General features: G+C 45.3%; 1 protein-coding gene and 1 long non-coding RNA gene across 2 annotated transcripts; one reads left to right on the top strand and one right to left on the bottom strand.

The window, feature by feature from the left end:
• Positions 1-24: 24 nt before the first annotated feature.
• On the bottom strand, positions 25-3,190 carry LOC146181473 (uncharacterized). Its single transcript, XR_014700209.1, has 3 exons — positions 2,477-3,190; positions 1,939-2,002; positions 25-147 (listed from the first exon to the last, which is right to left on the bottom strand). It is a non-coding gene; the product is annotated as an uncharacterized LOC146181473 (long non-coding RNA).
• Positions 3,191-3,346: 156 nt separating this feature from the next.
• LOC146181472 (E3 ubiquitin-protein ligase MARCHF8-like) lies at positions 3,347-13,526 on the top strand. The gene is made up of 2 exons (XM_084576528.1): positions 3,347-3,895; positions 10,729-13,526. Exons 1-2 carry the CDS (start codon positions 3,656-3,658, stop codon positions 11,158-11,160), a joined length of 672 nt encoding a protein of 223 aa, XP_084432654.1. The 5' UTR covers positions 3,347-3,655; the 3' UTR covers positions 11,161-13,526.
• Positions 13,527-15,903: the final 2,377 nt, after the last annotated feature.

The raw sequence follows: 15,903 nt of genomic DNA, 5'->3' as shown, positions 1-15,903 counted from the left end.
AGTGTCAACCTGCTGTGCAAGTGCCCCCGATGATCTCAAGTGACTTCCGGCCTCTCGGTTCCGCACAGAAACAAGAAGAAAGGCTATTTATTGACGCATGTCTGAGCGCGCGCTCCTCCAGGTGTACGGGGGTGGTGGTTCCGTTCCCTGGAAAGGAGCAGAAAAGCAAGATGGGGACCGGATCAGTCGCTGAAGACAGAAACAGTATTTGACAGTGGCTCTGCCTTTTATACCCTGGTGCCGTTTATATTTCTCTACTAAGAGTATTGAGAACGTACTGCCACATAGTGCTGGCAGCTTTTTTTAATGGTGATGATAGAAACTAGTGATAGTGGCAACCATTGAAACCATATTGACTCAGTTGTGTGTTTCATGCCTCGAAGGTGTGTAAATTTCCTGTGAGCACCACACATCTCCATCCAGGATTTTTTTTATGCATCATTTTTATAATCGTCTTGTCCATTTTCAATAATTCATTGAAGCTAGAGAGAGTATGCTGGCAGAAAAAATAATCTGGCCAAAAGCTTGTTAAACAAGTGTGCTTTCGTTCCACATATAGGGATGGTGGGCATTTTTTTTCTCCCATTGATCTTATGAGCATTATAGTGATGTTTTTTCTTTTTCCCATTTGGCGAGTGATAAAGGCTGACGAACGTAATACTGGTTTCGATGGCTTGAGTGCCAAAAGACCCAAACGCAATGTGTTGGGTACTGCTTTCTGCTTATCAGCATGGCTGATATCCTCCTTTTTTTTCCCCTCTCTTACTTTTTTTGGACAAAATTCCTTATGTGGGAAGTTTTTCCTTTCCTGACAGCAAGCACCATAAATTATGTTCCTGACGCACAGCATACACCGTGGCCCAAACTTCATTTACCAGGTAAGTCGTGCAGCTCTCAAAATCAAGCTACATGGTTGTGACGTGCTCTTTTCTAAGAAGATCCCAGAAGGCCAATTTCTGAGACCCCTGTAGGAACCACAACCACTTGCAGAGTTCTGGTTTGAAATGTCAGTGTGCTCTCAGGTGATAGCCCTGTAAGGCTGTACTTCTTTCTTTTTTTTTTTGATGTCCTTTCAGATGCAATCAAATGCACACTGTTCTAGCAGTTAAAGCAATGCAGAGAAGAAAATTAATTTGACCTCCGTTGACTACAGGCCAGAAAGTGAAATGCATGTCACCACCACCAGCAGTTGTCTGAAGAAAACTGGACTGATATCAAAGTAAAAATGTTCATTGCAATTTGACTCCCCACCGAAAACGCAACTTTCAAGGAGTTCGTTGTGGGGCTGGCTTGGCGCCAAAGGGACTGCATGAGGTCAGTTTGCAGGGCTTGCCAAGAGCAACAGTACGGGGAACATGTGGCTTGCTGGACACTGGCCAAAAAGTAAATGCCATTTGGGAGAGGGGGATACTTTGTAGGCAACTTGCGTGCCTTTGTATCCTTGCCGTGGGATATGTTAGTGTTCAATGTGCGGAGGAGTGAACGAAGAAACAGGAGCAGATACCAAGCTCCATCTCTTACCTAACCTTTACTGCAAATCCACTGAAAGCTGACTGCGATCCTGTTTAGTTTATGCCTCCTTGATCTGCTTCTCACATGCAGTCGTTACCTGGCAATGACTATCACTTGTGCCGAGACCTCGAGCATGTGGTGTGGTCATTCAGCTTGTCACCACAGCTCAACACTGATTGTTCAGTGGTCACTTCACGGATGTTTGGTTTGTGGGGTTTAGCGTCCCAAAGCGACTAGGGCTATGAGAGAAGCCGTAATGGAGGACTAGAAATTTCGACCACCTGGGGTTCTTTAACGTGCACTGACATCGCACAGCATACGGGCGCCTTGCTTTTCGCCTCCATCGAAAAGCGGCCGCCGAGGCCGTGTGTGGCAAGGCCATCGCAGGCAGTGTATTATGTACACCAAACGAAATTGATTACTCACATCAAGCACTATGACATAGTCGTCCTTGAGCCTCCTGCGGGAATCTTTCTTGAGAACTCGACACCTGCGAACAAGAACACACAAGTTGTTTAGCAAATAGATCCCAATTTGCTTGATCGAGAATCTTCTATTTGGGCGGCGAGGAACAAAATCGCCTCTGCATGGAGAAAAGTGTTCTCTTTAACCATTACGTAAGTGTGCAGCGCTCATTTCGCGCTCCAAGCAGCAACGCGGAAGCACCGCAACTTTGGCTACCGTCCAGGAGTACCGGCCGCGCGAACGGGTTCTCGGTGCGAATCGCTTCTCTGTAAAGGCCTTTCTTTTGCTTCCGGCACTCAATGTGAAATAAAGCGATCTCCTCTGCACGTGTAGTCTACCGCGCTGCCTTTTTTCTCGCATGTCTAGATGGAAACGTGCCAACTCGCCTAATCTGCCCAAAGGCGGCCTCAATCATGCCCGTGACGAACCGCGGCTTATGAGAGCACAAAAAGCGAATACGCGCGCGAGTAGATCGTCCTGCTAAACGTGTGCGACTCACAGAAAACAGACTGCGCCCACGACGGCTGCAATGATGAACACCGTGCAAATCACGAGCAGCGTGACGAACACCTTGGGATCGATCATGGTTGGACAGCTCGAGACGCATGACCGAGCCGTACGGGCAGCTCACATAGTCCGTCCGGCCGATCGCGCTGCCATGCTGCAGCCAGTGTCTTTCTAGAGCCTATGTATGGGTCTTGCGTCTTCGCTGGAGTCTGAAGTCACGTCAGCCGTACGTGTAGAGCAGGACGAATTTGAATCGCGCGCTTCGTCCCCACTACGACGCTTTCACAGTAGTAGTCAAGTGAACCACCGACGCGCAGGCTCCTGGTACGCTCGGCTACGATCGAGGGCGTTGGACACCGGTGAAGCTTCAGTCAGGATTGTCGGGACGCTTCGCGAAACACACATGGCAAGCCGGAGGCCCGCTGGCAACAGGCCCTCGCGGAGGCGGCGACGGAAGGGTCCAGGTGCATCCGCGCCGATGCGGGAGAGGAGGCACCTTGCAGCTGCCGATTGACGCGGTCCTGTTTGGGTGGTGTCGGCGTGATCGGACTCCCCCTTTCCACAACGGGGCAGTCGAGTTCGAAAGCGGCGGGGCAGCTTGCCAGGAAGAGCACACGCCCCAGGATTGAGATGTGAGCGGCGGTGCGCAGGGCGCGGGAAACTGAAACACGTTCATGAGTGCGGTCGATGCTCCGACGCGGAGGCGATCTAGCGGAACCGCGAAGAGCAACTTCGACGCTGTCTATGGACGGCTTCAAAAGTGAGCGCGCACGAAAACTTAGTAAGGGGAGCAGCAGCAGGAATCGGAGCCTTGGATGAGCGGAATTTAATCCTTGCTCAGCTGGCTCACCAAGCTCGTAGCCTTGATCACCGCTTCATCCGCTCGATCCCTGCGCTGACGTGAGCGTACCACATGCGCGCGCGCTTCTCCCATTGGTTGCTTCTCCTCGCAGGAGCGGTGCTGTTGTCTAGCGCGCCGTATCCACCGTATCGCACCACCGCCGCTACTGCAGCGCTGCAGCCGTCACTGCCTCCACGTTCTGTGCGAGTCGACGCGTAAACAAAGACCGGCGTTCCCGGGCGTGAACCCGTACACCATCGGGGAGGTCGCAGGCTGGCCCCCCTCAAGAAGCGGGGACGCCGTGACTCGCTATGAGTTGTCCCGCGGGCCATGGACGACGCGGGTCAGCCCGAGGTGCACGTTTGGGCGACGGCGGTGACCGCAGCGGACTCGGCCATCGAGCAGCTCATCGAACCTGCAGCCGAACCTGCTGTGGTAGCGCCTTGCGCCGCCGAAGACTGCCGCCCCTTCTGCAAGATCTGCCACATGCCGGCGCGGGACGATGACCCACTCATCTCGCCCTGTCGATGCGCCGGCACTGTGCAGTACATCCACTGTGGATGCCTCACGGTAAGCGGGCGAGCACGCGCGCTCACAGCTGATCACCAGCTGACCGCGGTCCGGCTGCTGCGCGCGTCAGATCGATTGCGGGCCCTGTGCTAACTAGTGCACTCGGAGTTCTTTTTGTGCGCTGGAGCTTGGCTAGCAGCATTTCACACCTCCTTTAGGAGTCCATCGTGGGCAGTCGAGCGATCTTCCATGTTCGGCATGGTTGCGTACTAATCGTACTTACATGCGCGCATGAAGCTGTGACTACTGTATTTGAGCGTATATAGTGCTGAACAAAATAGGAGCTACAATTTAATACCCTTGTCACACGGCCATTTCGAAGGCATGTACTCGCATCGTGTTCGCGAAATGACCAGTTTCTATTTCTCTTGCGCGTCAAGTTGCGGCCTACCGATGTAGCGAGCGATGGGGACGCCGGAGCCACCGCGAGGTTAATGCTCCCGCTGCTCGGCCCCGATATGGGCCCCTTCCACATTCCGGTCCGAAGTGCAGGGCTTCGCGAATATTTCAGCAAATTTGCGCCAGCCGTGGCTGCGCGATTATTACCAAAAAGAAAATCGATTTGAACACGCATACGCCAATGCATCCATGTAGCTGAAAATGGTTTCGGTGCTTGCTTTCCAGCTTTGTCTCATTTATTATATCAGTATGTACTGTATACGTATTAGTATTATATAGGTATATTCATATGCCGTACATTACATTATATTGTCTCACTTTTTTGTATCAGTTGCAACCAGCGTGCATGTTTTCATGCTGTTAATTTTGTTTTATATGTGGTTGGTGTTGTGTGTACACGAACACTTTCAAGGGTTCTGGGCTCAGTGGAGGTCCATTTAATACGCTATTAATTACGCGTGTTTACAGCTGATATACTGCATGCACATGGGAGGACTTGAACAGTACTTGCGGCTCACATAACAGATGAGTGTACATCACACGCATTGTGCAGCCTTCATGAGTCACTGAGCCAGAGTTTATGAGCCTCAAGTGTCTTTTGATGTCACTTGTTTAGCTGCATGTCACAAGCTCGTTCCTCCCCGTGACTAAGGAGTATAGAGCAGTTTTCTTTCACAAGAGACATCCCATGACGTGCGCATATGCTTTCATGTAGTACGCACCTGAACGATTTATCACCATTGAAGCCAGGAAATAAAATAGAAAAGGCACGGAATAATGTGAAAATTTTGGAAAACAATGACAAACCTCGCCAATATTGTGGCTGTTTTAGCAGAACAATGCATTTTTTTTCAATGACCAAAATAAGGACAGATTTATTTTGTGCTACTGGGCTTAACTTGTAATCATTTTATGCCCATAGTTAAGGAAGCAGTTGATTTCAGGCGGAAATTTTTACCGGCTAAGTTCGGTGGGTGTATATCACATATATGCGAAGCTGGCTATCCCAATGGAGCATCCAGGCATTCTTCTTACAGGTACCTCAAATATCCTGACCCCTGATGTTCAATTGCTCTTTTTTGTTGCTTTTGTTTTATCTTTACGAGGAACTGGCATGGGCCAATCACGCCTACATTAAATTTCACTTCCCCTCCCCACCTCTGCGACATTGAATAGGAATATATTAGTGTCTTGCCTGGGCATAGCTGATAACCAGTTGCTGTTAACATAGATGTCTTCTGTCCCAGTTGCAGGTGATCTAAAATTGGAGGGTACATACAGGCCAATAGGAGGCGAACCCTAATTTAGTCTTCGCAGGCATGCTTCTGCTTTCTATTAGTGTTAGTGGTCTGCCGAGCAGCAGGCTCCCAACTAATGATGTCATTACTGTGAGCGAGTGTGAGTTTGCTTTAATTATGTGAAATCATTAGAAGCTCCATTCAGAAGGAAATGCAACATTTCTCGAAAAGTGGAGTCACAACACAGTTTGCCACAATCAATTGAATCGGTTAATTCAAAATGCCTTAGATGCCCCATTGGCAGAAAAATCCATCATCCCTTAATAAGTGGCTTCACAGAACCACCTGCCACAGTCAACTGAATCATTTAATTGAAGTGAATTGACACTGAATTAAATGTAAACCAGTTGCTATCTGCCACGGCTGGCAGGTGGCAAAGTGCAGTAAACGAAATGACCCAGAAACAGGTGCTCCGAGAGGCGACATATGGCCAAGTTTGCAGGTGTCACTGCCATAGGCTGGGTACACAAGTGGTAAAAAAAAAAGCCGCAACAATCATGTCGGGCTGCAATGAAAGGAGCCTGTAGCAGCTGCCTTGGTTCCAGCACTACCTTAATGCTTTGTTTTAGCATTTATGAATTTTTGTTTATATATTCCTTATTTTGAACTGTTCAGGGGTGTATTTGCTAATGCGTATAAAACCTAAATTTAAATGAGCAGGTTTATTAAGATGTGCACAAGTGATTGGCATCATGTTCATGAGCAGAAACTTCTGTTGGGACATGATATTGGTTCAGGTTTGCTAATGTGAAATGCTTTTCGACCGGCTGCAAAGTCAACTAGCTCATGTCCACCATGATTACTAATGGCCGTAAATTCAAGCATTTGTCAGAAATCTGAGTGCAAGCAATTGGAGGCTGGGGAGAGAACCTCTTCCTTGTGGCAATGTGCGGGGTCATTACATAGCTTTGGCCTAATAGGACGTGTGTACATTGGTTTTTGTCTAAAAAAAAACCTTCACAGTGCTACTGGGTAGGAGAACGAAAAAACAGGGAGAACATTGGGACACCAGAAAGAATATTGGCAACTGTTTCCTTTTCAGTTCTCAGTCGGCTAGCCTTAAGGTATGCTTCGTCTGTCTGCTGTTTCCGTGCACATTGTGTGTTTTTGTTCAGTTTAGCATGTAAATTGGAAGCCAATCTGGAGGAAATTTTTTTCAGACAGCCTCAGCGTGGGTGAACTGAGCGAACATTTGACAGCCTGTATCTTTGCTCAGGCATGGTATGACAGGCATAAGCTCTGCTACACACACAAATGCAAGACAGGAAAATCAAACCTGGGGTGTCTTTTGCAGATACCAAGCCCATGAGAGCCTTATAAACTTTAAGAAAACAAAAGAAAGATATATCCTTACAATCGTAGAAAAAATATCCTGAAGAAGCTATGTGTCATCGATCAACAGCTCAGTTGCATCTAAAAATGTATGGGAACAAATTCACAGATTAGATGGCAGTTACTCCTCCTTCACAGTCCCTCTTCTAATACCTCCAGATATGCAAACAAGCTAAGAGGAGCGAGCGGGCAGGTATACTTGGGCACCATTTTTCCAAAGTTTCCAGTTCTTCATTATACACAGAACCATTTTTAAAATATAAAAGCACTGCTGAGAAACAGAAATTTCCAAGCGGCTGCAGCAACAAACATTTTAATAGTTTAAATACAATACAAGAAATTCATAAACTACTCTCTGCTGGCAAAACGATGGCACCAGGACTTGATGAAATACATTATAAAAGCTGCCCCACCTCTCTGATCCATCCATAACAGTGCGTTTAAAGCTTTTTAATCAAGGTATGGGTACTGGGAAAAATACCCAAGGAGTGAGAAAAAGTTATCGTTGCGCCATTCCTGAAACGCTGGGAAGCCACCACCTTCTCCCAGCAGTTATAGGCCAGTAGATTTGTCGAGCTGTCTTGCTAAATCTTTTGAAAGCATCCGGATAATTAACACAGTGTTTATCTCTGAATCCTGGGAACTTCTTGGCAGTCATCAATGCGGTTTCAATAAAGTGTGCTTTTCAACTCACCATCTTGTTCACCTGAAAAATACTTTCAGAGTAGCATTCATACACTGTCTCACGGTCTTCTTTGATCTCAAGAAGGCCTCTGACGCAACTCAAAGGTTTGGAATTCTGCATGACCTTGCAGATGCAGGCATCCGTGGGAGCATGATAAATGTATTGAGCAACTTCCTCTCTAACCACTCATTCAATGTCCATCTTGGTACAACTGTGTCCAAGAACTTTATCCAAGAGAATGGAGTACTACAGGGATGTGTTTTAAGCACAACACCATTTGTTGTAAAGATGGATTCCATAGCTAAAATAAACCCAAAGTTCATTATGTATTCAGTTATTAAGTCCATTATGCATTCAGCATAACAGCATGTGAGAGGTAAATACAAATAACATTAAATAGACTTGCTATCTGGGCAGACAAAAATGGATTTAAATTCTCCACACATTTAAGAGGTGCTCGCAGACCGACCCTACATTCAATAAAACTTGCTGCTGGGCTAGTTTATGACACACCTTAGAACAAAAAGGTAGCACAGAAGGACAGAGGAAGGGACCACGAATGCTCATTTGTGTTTGTGATCCCTTCCTCTGTCCTCTGTTCAGCCTGCCAGTAATATTTAAAACGGCTGGACCCAGTACATAACTTAGACTTTGGTCTCTCAACTGGTGTATACAGAACATCCCATATAAACATTTCTATTTGAAACCAAAGAATCGCCCTCTGCAGGCAGAGGAACCCTGCTTACATGTCCGTACAGTCCCTTCCCAAACAACTTTGTCACACTGTTGTTACAATAACACCATCCAGAATACTATTAACACTATCCAACAATAAACCTCAGGTTGTCAGGCCACTACTCCTTTGCTTTGAAGAAATATGCAGAGAATTAGACATACTGGATGCTCTTTCCCAACGTTGCCCAGACGTCGAACTCACTACCACCATGATACAGCTTTCCCAATGTGTGCGACTTCACGCTAACATGCTTTCATACTAAGTAAACTTCACGTCAACACATTTGCAAGGGTTTTTGTACAGCTGGTGAAAAAAACGGCGCAGTATGTGGGAAGAGGACAATTGAGGGAAAGCGGTGTGATTACCTCTGTGTTCATCAGTTTTTAATGCTGAATGTTATGCCATCTTGATAGCTGTAGAAACAATATCAAAGAAAAATATTAAAATCTACTCCCACTTTCTAAGTGTAATTACAGCACTGCAGCACAAAATTGTGATGCAGTGCTTAATTGGAAATGTTGTACACAGTGTTATAAAAGCTAATAAACAAGGACAGGTAGTAAAGTTCTGCTGAGTACCTAGCCGCATGGGAATCAGTGGGAACGAGAAAGCTGATCATAATGCAGGAATAAAAAAGATCTACATGCCTTGTAAAGACTGCATGAATTTTAAACAGAGTGAACTCAAAAATAAATGGCAGGCTTCATGGTATAATGAAGTAAACAACAAACTGCATCTGGTTGAGCCTACAATTGAAGAATGGAAGTCGTGCTAACTTCAAAAGTGCTTTATTGAAGTAATCCTATGTCACCTCTGCATTGGACATGCACATCTCACACACAATTTTATGCTCCCCAAACAAATAAACCCTACATGTGAAGCATGCGGTGATGGCTTAGCAATCAGCCACACTCTACTGTCACACACAGAAGTTGAGAAAGTAAGGAAAGATCATTTTATATCTCTCTATAAAAACACATCCTTTTTTATTCAAGCCTTTTACTAGGAGAAAAAAGCATTTCATGTTTTTATTGTTTTAAAAGAAGTAAACCTTGTAGGCAAATTCTGACCTACGAATAAGAAAAGTATTTTCTAACACAACATGCTTAACTATGTGTTTGATGCATAATGGCATCAGCTGCCTGTGTGCCATAAAACCCAACGCAACAACAAGAACCATATGAAACTTAGTTCCAGAACAACTTTCAAACAGGCAGTGACTACTCAACGGTATTGTTCTTAGGCACTAACCCATCTATCTAATGCATCACACTTCTACAAGCCCTTGCATAGAAGCTAAACATCGTGACTTGTCATTTATTTACTTGGCTATGAATTCCTTGGCATTTTGTTTCATCATGATGTGCACTCAAATAGTTAGGCCCACTACAATCACTTGCTTGCTCATTACATTTGCAGAGCCTCGTTTTGTTCAAAGGCTTCACAACTGCATGGAAGAATTTTTTATAAGTTTGCTCTGGGATTAAGACAGCACAAGCTATTAAAAGCCTGCTTGCTTTCGTTCCTTGTATGTGTTACATTGAGATATTTAGCGACTGCTCTTTGAAAACCACACTCCGAATTTCAAAATAGTTTTTTTTTTTTTTTTTTAATGCTCCTAGTGCTATTTTTTATTAAGATATGGTTAGATTTAGTTTGTCAACTTGCTCATCATCACCACTGGTAGTTGTGAAGAAAGGCACATATAACAAATCCCTAAATGTATACGGCAAGTATACTGTTTTCTCTTTAGCAAAACTTTGTTTCTGACGGAATTTGCAAGTTTTAAATTTTTGAAAGATAACTAGTTGGTAAGCTCACATTATGTTGATGCTTATGGCCCCTTCAAGTAACTTGCAGCCATGGGAGTTTCATTCTAATGGGTGGTCACCGTGCAAGAGCTGCATAATAATCAGCTAAGACCCAACTGGCTTTTTTTTTTTCTTTGCAAATACAAATGCCATGCAAATGCAACACTAACAAATACTTGAAATATACTTTGATGGTGGCCCTAGCTTACAAGTCATCATGCATAGATCAAGCATTAAAGTAATGGTTATAGAACTGTTCGAGCAAATCTGCCTGCTAGTATCTTTAGTTTTTACAAATGATACTGACAAATTTAAGAGCATAACTACTTATGTGCGTGCATATTTCTTTGTTTTGTTTTGCAGCCTGTAATTTTTTTCTCTCACATTTAAGGATGCCTACACAGAAATTATTTGGTTCATCGTCACTTTTTGCTGTTCCTATGTCTTTATTCACAACACTGTAGTTACAAGGTCTTTACAAGTTAAGTTTGCAACTGAGCTTAATTGCTGTCCAAAGTGAACTGCCATGGGTAACGTGCCTTGTGTCATTGACGTTTGTTTGTCATGCGCAGCACTGGCTGGAGATATTAAGCAAGAAGTCCCGCAAACCGCCCAGCTGCGAGCTCTGCCAGTACCAGTACCAGTGGCACAAAAAGTTCCGTGCTGGCGGCCACTGGCGGCTGCCACCATGTTCGCCACGCGACAAGGTCCTGCACAGTGTGTTTCTGCTGGCAGTCATCGTCATGGTGGCGTGTGCCAGCGTCACCATTGTCTGCTTCCGCCAGGAGCCCCCTTCGACCTCTGGCCGCCGGAGTGACCTCACACACTCTGAGCTGGTGACGCTGGTTTGTGGGGTGCTCTTCTTCCTGGCCTTCTTTGTGGCCATGTACGTGGAGGTGACCGCCCGCAGTACCCTGTACCGGCTGCTGCTTCGGTTTGTCTATCTCAACCAGCAGTGGTACATTGACGAGTATGATGCGAAGCGGGGACCCGTGGCTGTGTGACATGCTCACTCGTGTGGCCTACGGAAGTGTGGGCTGACACCTCGATTACTGCGGTGCTTTTTCTTGGCCTCTGTCAGTACCTCACATGCTTTTGTTTACAGATATGGGGTTCTGGAATACCCGCTACTACTTGAGATCATCACAATGTCAACCTTGATAAGCTGCATGTCAAAATGCATGCCCGAAGCTGCCTGCATGACGCTGTCTCGAGTATGCAGCAGCTTCAGCTGTTTGGCCGCTGTTGTTCGTGAATGCCTGCCTAGCCGTGTGTTTGGAATGAACAGGGGCAGGCAGGTGACACCCGTGTCTGCGAAAGCCATGTCAGTGGCCAAATAGGCAAGTTTGGTTTCACAGAGCTCCACGACTGGCACGACTGAAAAGTCCTTGCCGATAGCTGTGGAAGTCGCAGGATATGATCCAACGTGGAGCATAAACAATCAGTGGGGACAGGGGCCATCATGAATCTCTTTTTATATCTTTTTAATGGCTGCTGTATGCTCGCAAGCCCAAGGCCTGCACGAGAACACCGGCTGCTAACCGTGTGATTCAGGGCTGTGGTTTCAAGCACATTTTGCTTTCTTTGCAGGCACAGATGTGAGTGCCTCAGTCAGTATCTGGTCTCACTCAAGATAATTACACTGCCTATTTATCCTTGGCTGTTGTTATTATGTTAGTCCTAACAGCACACTGCAAGCACCTTGATGTCCTGGGGGCAAGGCACGCATTCCACTAGGCAGCTACCAAGGGTTGTCAAGTGGTAGTACTAACGGGAGCCTTTGATCTTAACCAGTTGCAAAACTTCCGTTGTAGTCGATGTTTTGAAAAATGGCAGTCTCAGTGAGTCAAGATGCTGAGGTTTACGGGTTGTCGTGATGCCTGTGGTCAATAGAGAAAACTGTGTTCAGGTTCCAAACTTTGCAATAGTTCATGTTTATCTGCAAAAATCTAAAACAGATGCGTTCACAAAAATGCATATTTATAGATAACAGTTCGAGATATAAATTAAGAGGTTAAAAAGGGGGGAAGAAAATACGGGTCTAGAAATAATGGCAACCAGTAGGAACAGCTTTCAATGCGATAGCGTTAAAGGCGTTGCCAACTCGGGCCTCCCCTATCATTTGAGAGGGTTATATCAGAATCAGCCTGCCAGAACCCTTGTATTCATGTTAACCCTAGGTCACACAGGTGTGTTCGTAAGGTTTGGTTAGAGCGGGGCTTTGTATGTGGGCTGGTAGCCTACGCTATCGCATCACGCCCTTAAAGGTGAAACCTAAGTCCCGCATAATTTTTATTGGCTGCCTCCAGGTGGTGCTATCTTTCGCTTTCCCATCGTTGCTGTCTTTAAAAATTAAGACTTTAAGGCAAAACAACAACCAACCCTAAAAGGGAGATACCACAAATGCATATGCTTCTTGGCAGTTGTCAGAAAAAAAAATTAAGACCTACATTCCAATTTGTTTATTTTTACATAAACCTTTATTTTAGGTGGGAGTGTTTTTTCAAAACGACAACAATCGACACATGCTTTATTAAATGCTACTGTCTGGTGATTGCTGGCTACTGGCATGTATGGCTTTTCCCCATGTCGATATGGTGCTTAGGTTGCTCTGTTTGTGCTAATTCTGCTGGAGGTTTCCTTGTGTGGGCCAGCGAGATGCAGCTTTAATGCTGGCTTGCACTGACTGTGAAACTATCTCTGCATTTGCAAAAAAAAAATTAAAAAGAACAAAAAGAAGTACAACTACTCTAGGTAACCAAGTCAGGAACCTTAGATCCGAAGGCAGTGTTTGTACGAGCAGGTGATCTAGCTAGCAGTTCTTTGAAGCGAGTCTGGTCATGTCACTGGCTTCTGAAGTGGTACCTCTGTTATAGTGAACTAGAAATACCTGATCATATTCTAGTTCACTGTATCTTTGTTCCAGAAGATTTGACATTTTACTGTTATGCTTGTGGTCAGTAGCCATTGCTACGCACTTCTTTTGACATGCCAACCCACCGTGTGTATTTCCGCCAAATCTCAAGTCTTGCAATCTCTGTTGGTGCCACAGAGAAGTGGAACAATCAGTATCAGCTTTGCAAGAAAGTTTACGCATTGCCTAGTTGGTCTCTCTTTTTCTTTGCATTCCAGTACTTTGGTGCATTTTTTTCCGAGCGACAAAGCCATGTGGGCCGTGAAAGTGGGCAGCTTCCATTTTAGGCTCTTGGTTCATTTTGCATGTGGAAGCACAGATCTCTTGTGGAAGTGTCTGCAGTCACTTTGGCACAGGCTACTTTTACAAATTTACCTGGCATGGTGGAGAAAACAGCTTCTGGCATGAAGTTTTAGATTTGGAATCATTATTCCCATTGGAAACATTTGGTGAAACTGAAACTAAAACCCACGTTAGTGGCCTTTCTTATAATCTTATCGAGGACATGGCAGTTATAATCTTTGTCCTTTACCAATTGTATTTAGCCTGTAACAGACATTTTTCATTAATGCTGGCAGTATGCCCAGGTGTGAGGATCTACGTTGAAACCATGCCGGGCCCACGACTTCATTCCTGAGGTACCAGATGAACCTAGTTTTCAGGCCAGGAACAATTGTGATGCAGGGTTGAGCACTTTTTTGACAGCGTGTTTCCCAACCCACATGACTGTGGATTTGAATGCTTCGAAATGTGATGCTGCAGTAATGTCACTGTGGGCAAAGAATATCTTGCAGGATGGAATGAAGGTGGACTTTATTTGTAAAACTCCTCTCTGTAGCCAACTCGCAAGATGCGATTGGTAAGGGCACACTATGCCGATGATTTACTGGCATTCCAGTCAGGTCAGAGTGGAGTGCCATCCTTATAATAAAGCACCACATATATACAGAGATACACCTATTCTGCACTTCATTCACTGCCAACTTACAGAAACTAGTTGCCTACCAGAAATGCAAAGCAGGTGATGTCGGAGAGCTACATTTCCATCAGGCATAGTGGCAGCCCTACTATGTAGATCATCCTAGAAGTGTGAGCAGCACTTTGGCTGAAGCTCGTGTGATGCAGGTTTTTGGCTGTGAACTAAACTGGTCAGCTTGGAACACCTCCATGGCATTCACAGTCGTACACTGCAAAGCTAAATCTTTCATTTGCAGCTGACCAACCTCAGTGACTTAACTGACATTTTATTCCTCGCCACAATTCCTGCTGTCATGGCTGCATTTCACTGGTGCCGTGGTCATCTGCGAGCTCCCAAAATACTTGCTTTAATGTATGGCAACTTATACAATGTAAGTGATGTGGGAAGCAGCTGACGTGGCTATGCATTTGTTCGGATGAATCATATCTTTTTGTCACACAACACAAGGCAGCTAGGTTTGGTTACAAGCTGCAATTCTTTTCCCTGTGCTCCTTAATGCATTGGTAATGATGTTGTTGTTCACCAGTGCGCCTTGTATAATTTAGTATCTACTCTTGGTTTGCATTTATGCTAGTCGGAGTCATGACAGCATGCCATTACTCCAAAGGTACAGCATTGCTTCGTTTAAAATGAAAACAAAAAATGTTTTCATACCGATCGGCTTTGTTAATGGCCTGTATGCCTCAGGCGAACTTTTTAAACCATTAAAATTTGGTTTCCCAACTCCTTTAAATCTGGTACCATCGGACAGTACGCAGTGGCTTATGACAGTGAAACTGGGCATTACTAGAGTGGATGTGGAGACATGTCATTGTCTGTTGTGTATAGTTTATAACCTGAACAATCGCCCACTAACCTGGCTAGGGCTGCGCTATACGTTGTAAATATGTGCTGTCTGTGTATACAAACCCATGACACAGGAACATCATTACTGCCAGTAATGAGTGGATGACATGAGTTAGACACCACAGGCGACTGGTTGCTGCACTAGAACCTCGCCGCAGTCAACATGTCGACTGTCTTTGCGAGAAGCCGGGCGCGTGAGAAGGGCACATCGGTACCTGGTACCCCCTTCCCATGAAGCGCTCAACTGCAACAGCATTTGCATGAAGATGCCTTTATCATTCTCGTTCTTTGGCACCACTGCCAATCTCACTTTCCAGCTTGAAGCTCATCAATGCACTGGGTGCATTTCTTGTACCTCTCTGCAAGCCAAGGTGCCAATTTATAATGCTTTTTCATTTTTCTTGTGCTGTGATGTTTATTTTGAAATAGCGATGTGAAAATCACCAGGGCTAAGCCATTGTCAGCCTAAACTGTGGACAACCAGTCAAACAGGTGCAATGTCAGGAAGTATGGCAAACGAGCACTGGATTAATCTCGTTCTTTCTACTCTGAAAAGTGTGGACTTTTAGATCAGATGGGCAGGCACGTTTAGATCTGTGGGGAGTTGAGTAAAAGTGCCACATGTAACTGGTGAAATGTTTTCTATTTACAAGCTTTCACTACATGCTGGTGCAAAAGCGTGCCACCTTCTTCTGGGTCCAGTTTTGGGACCACATTCTTAATGTATTCTTCTTGTCCATGTTTCCTGGCCTACTGTGGGGCTTAGTGTATGACGCAGAAAGCTGACCGCATATGCAGGTTCGTAGTCAAGAGGAATAGGCACTCTTGTGTTTATCAGCAAGTTTGTTGTGTGACCATGTGCAGCCATGAAAATGTGCCGAGCCAAAAGTAGATGAAATGATCTTGACACACACTACTTTGGGGTGCATGAAATGACTTGTTAGCACAAGTGACATCAAATGTATTTTAAACATGCCCCCTCCCCCTTGACACAGCTTTTTCCGTCGC

This window comes from Amblyomma maculatum, chromosome 8 (genome assembly GCF_055883805.1).
Source record: "Amblyomma maculatum isolate TAMU_Amacu chromosome 8, ASM5588380v1, whole genome shotgun sequence".
In the NCBI taxonomy this organism is placed as follows: Eukaryota; Metazoa; Arthropoda; class Arachnida; order Ixodida; family Ixodidae; genus Amblyomma; species Amblyomma maculatum.
Note: the sequence above shows the minus strand (reverse complement) of the source record. Positions and strands in the feature narration are given on the sequence as shown.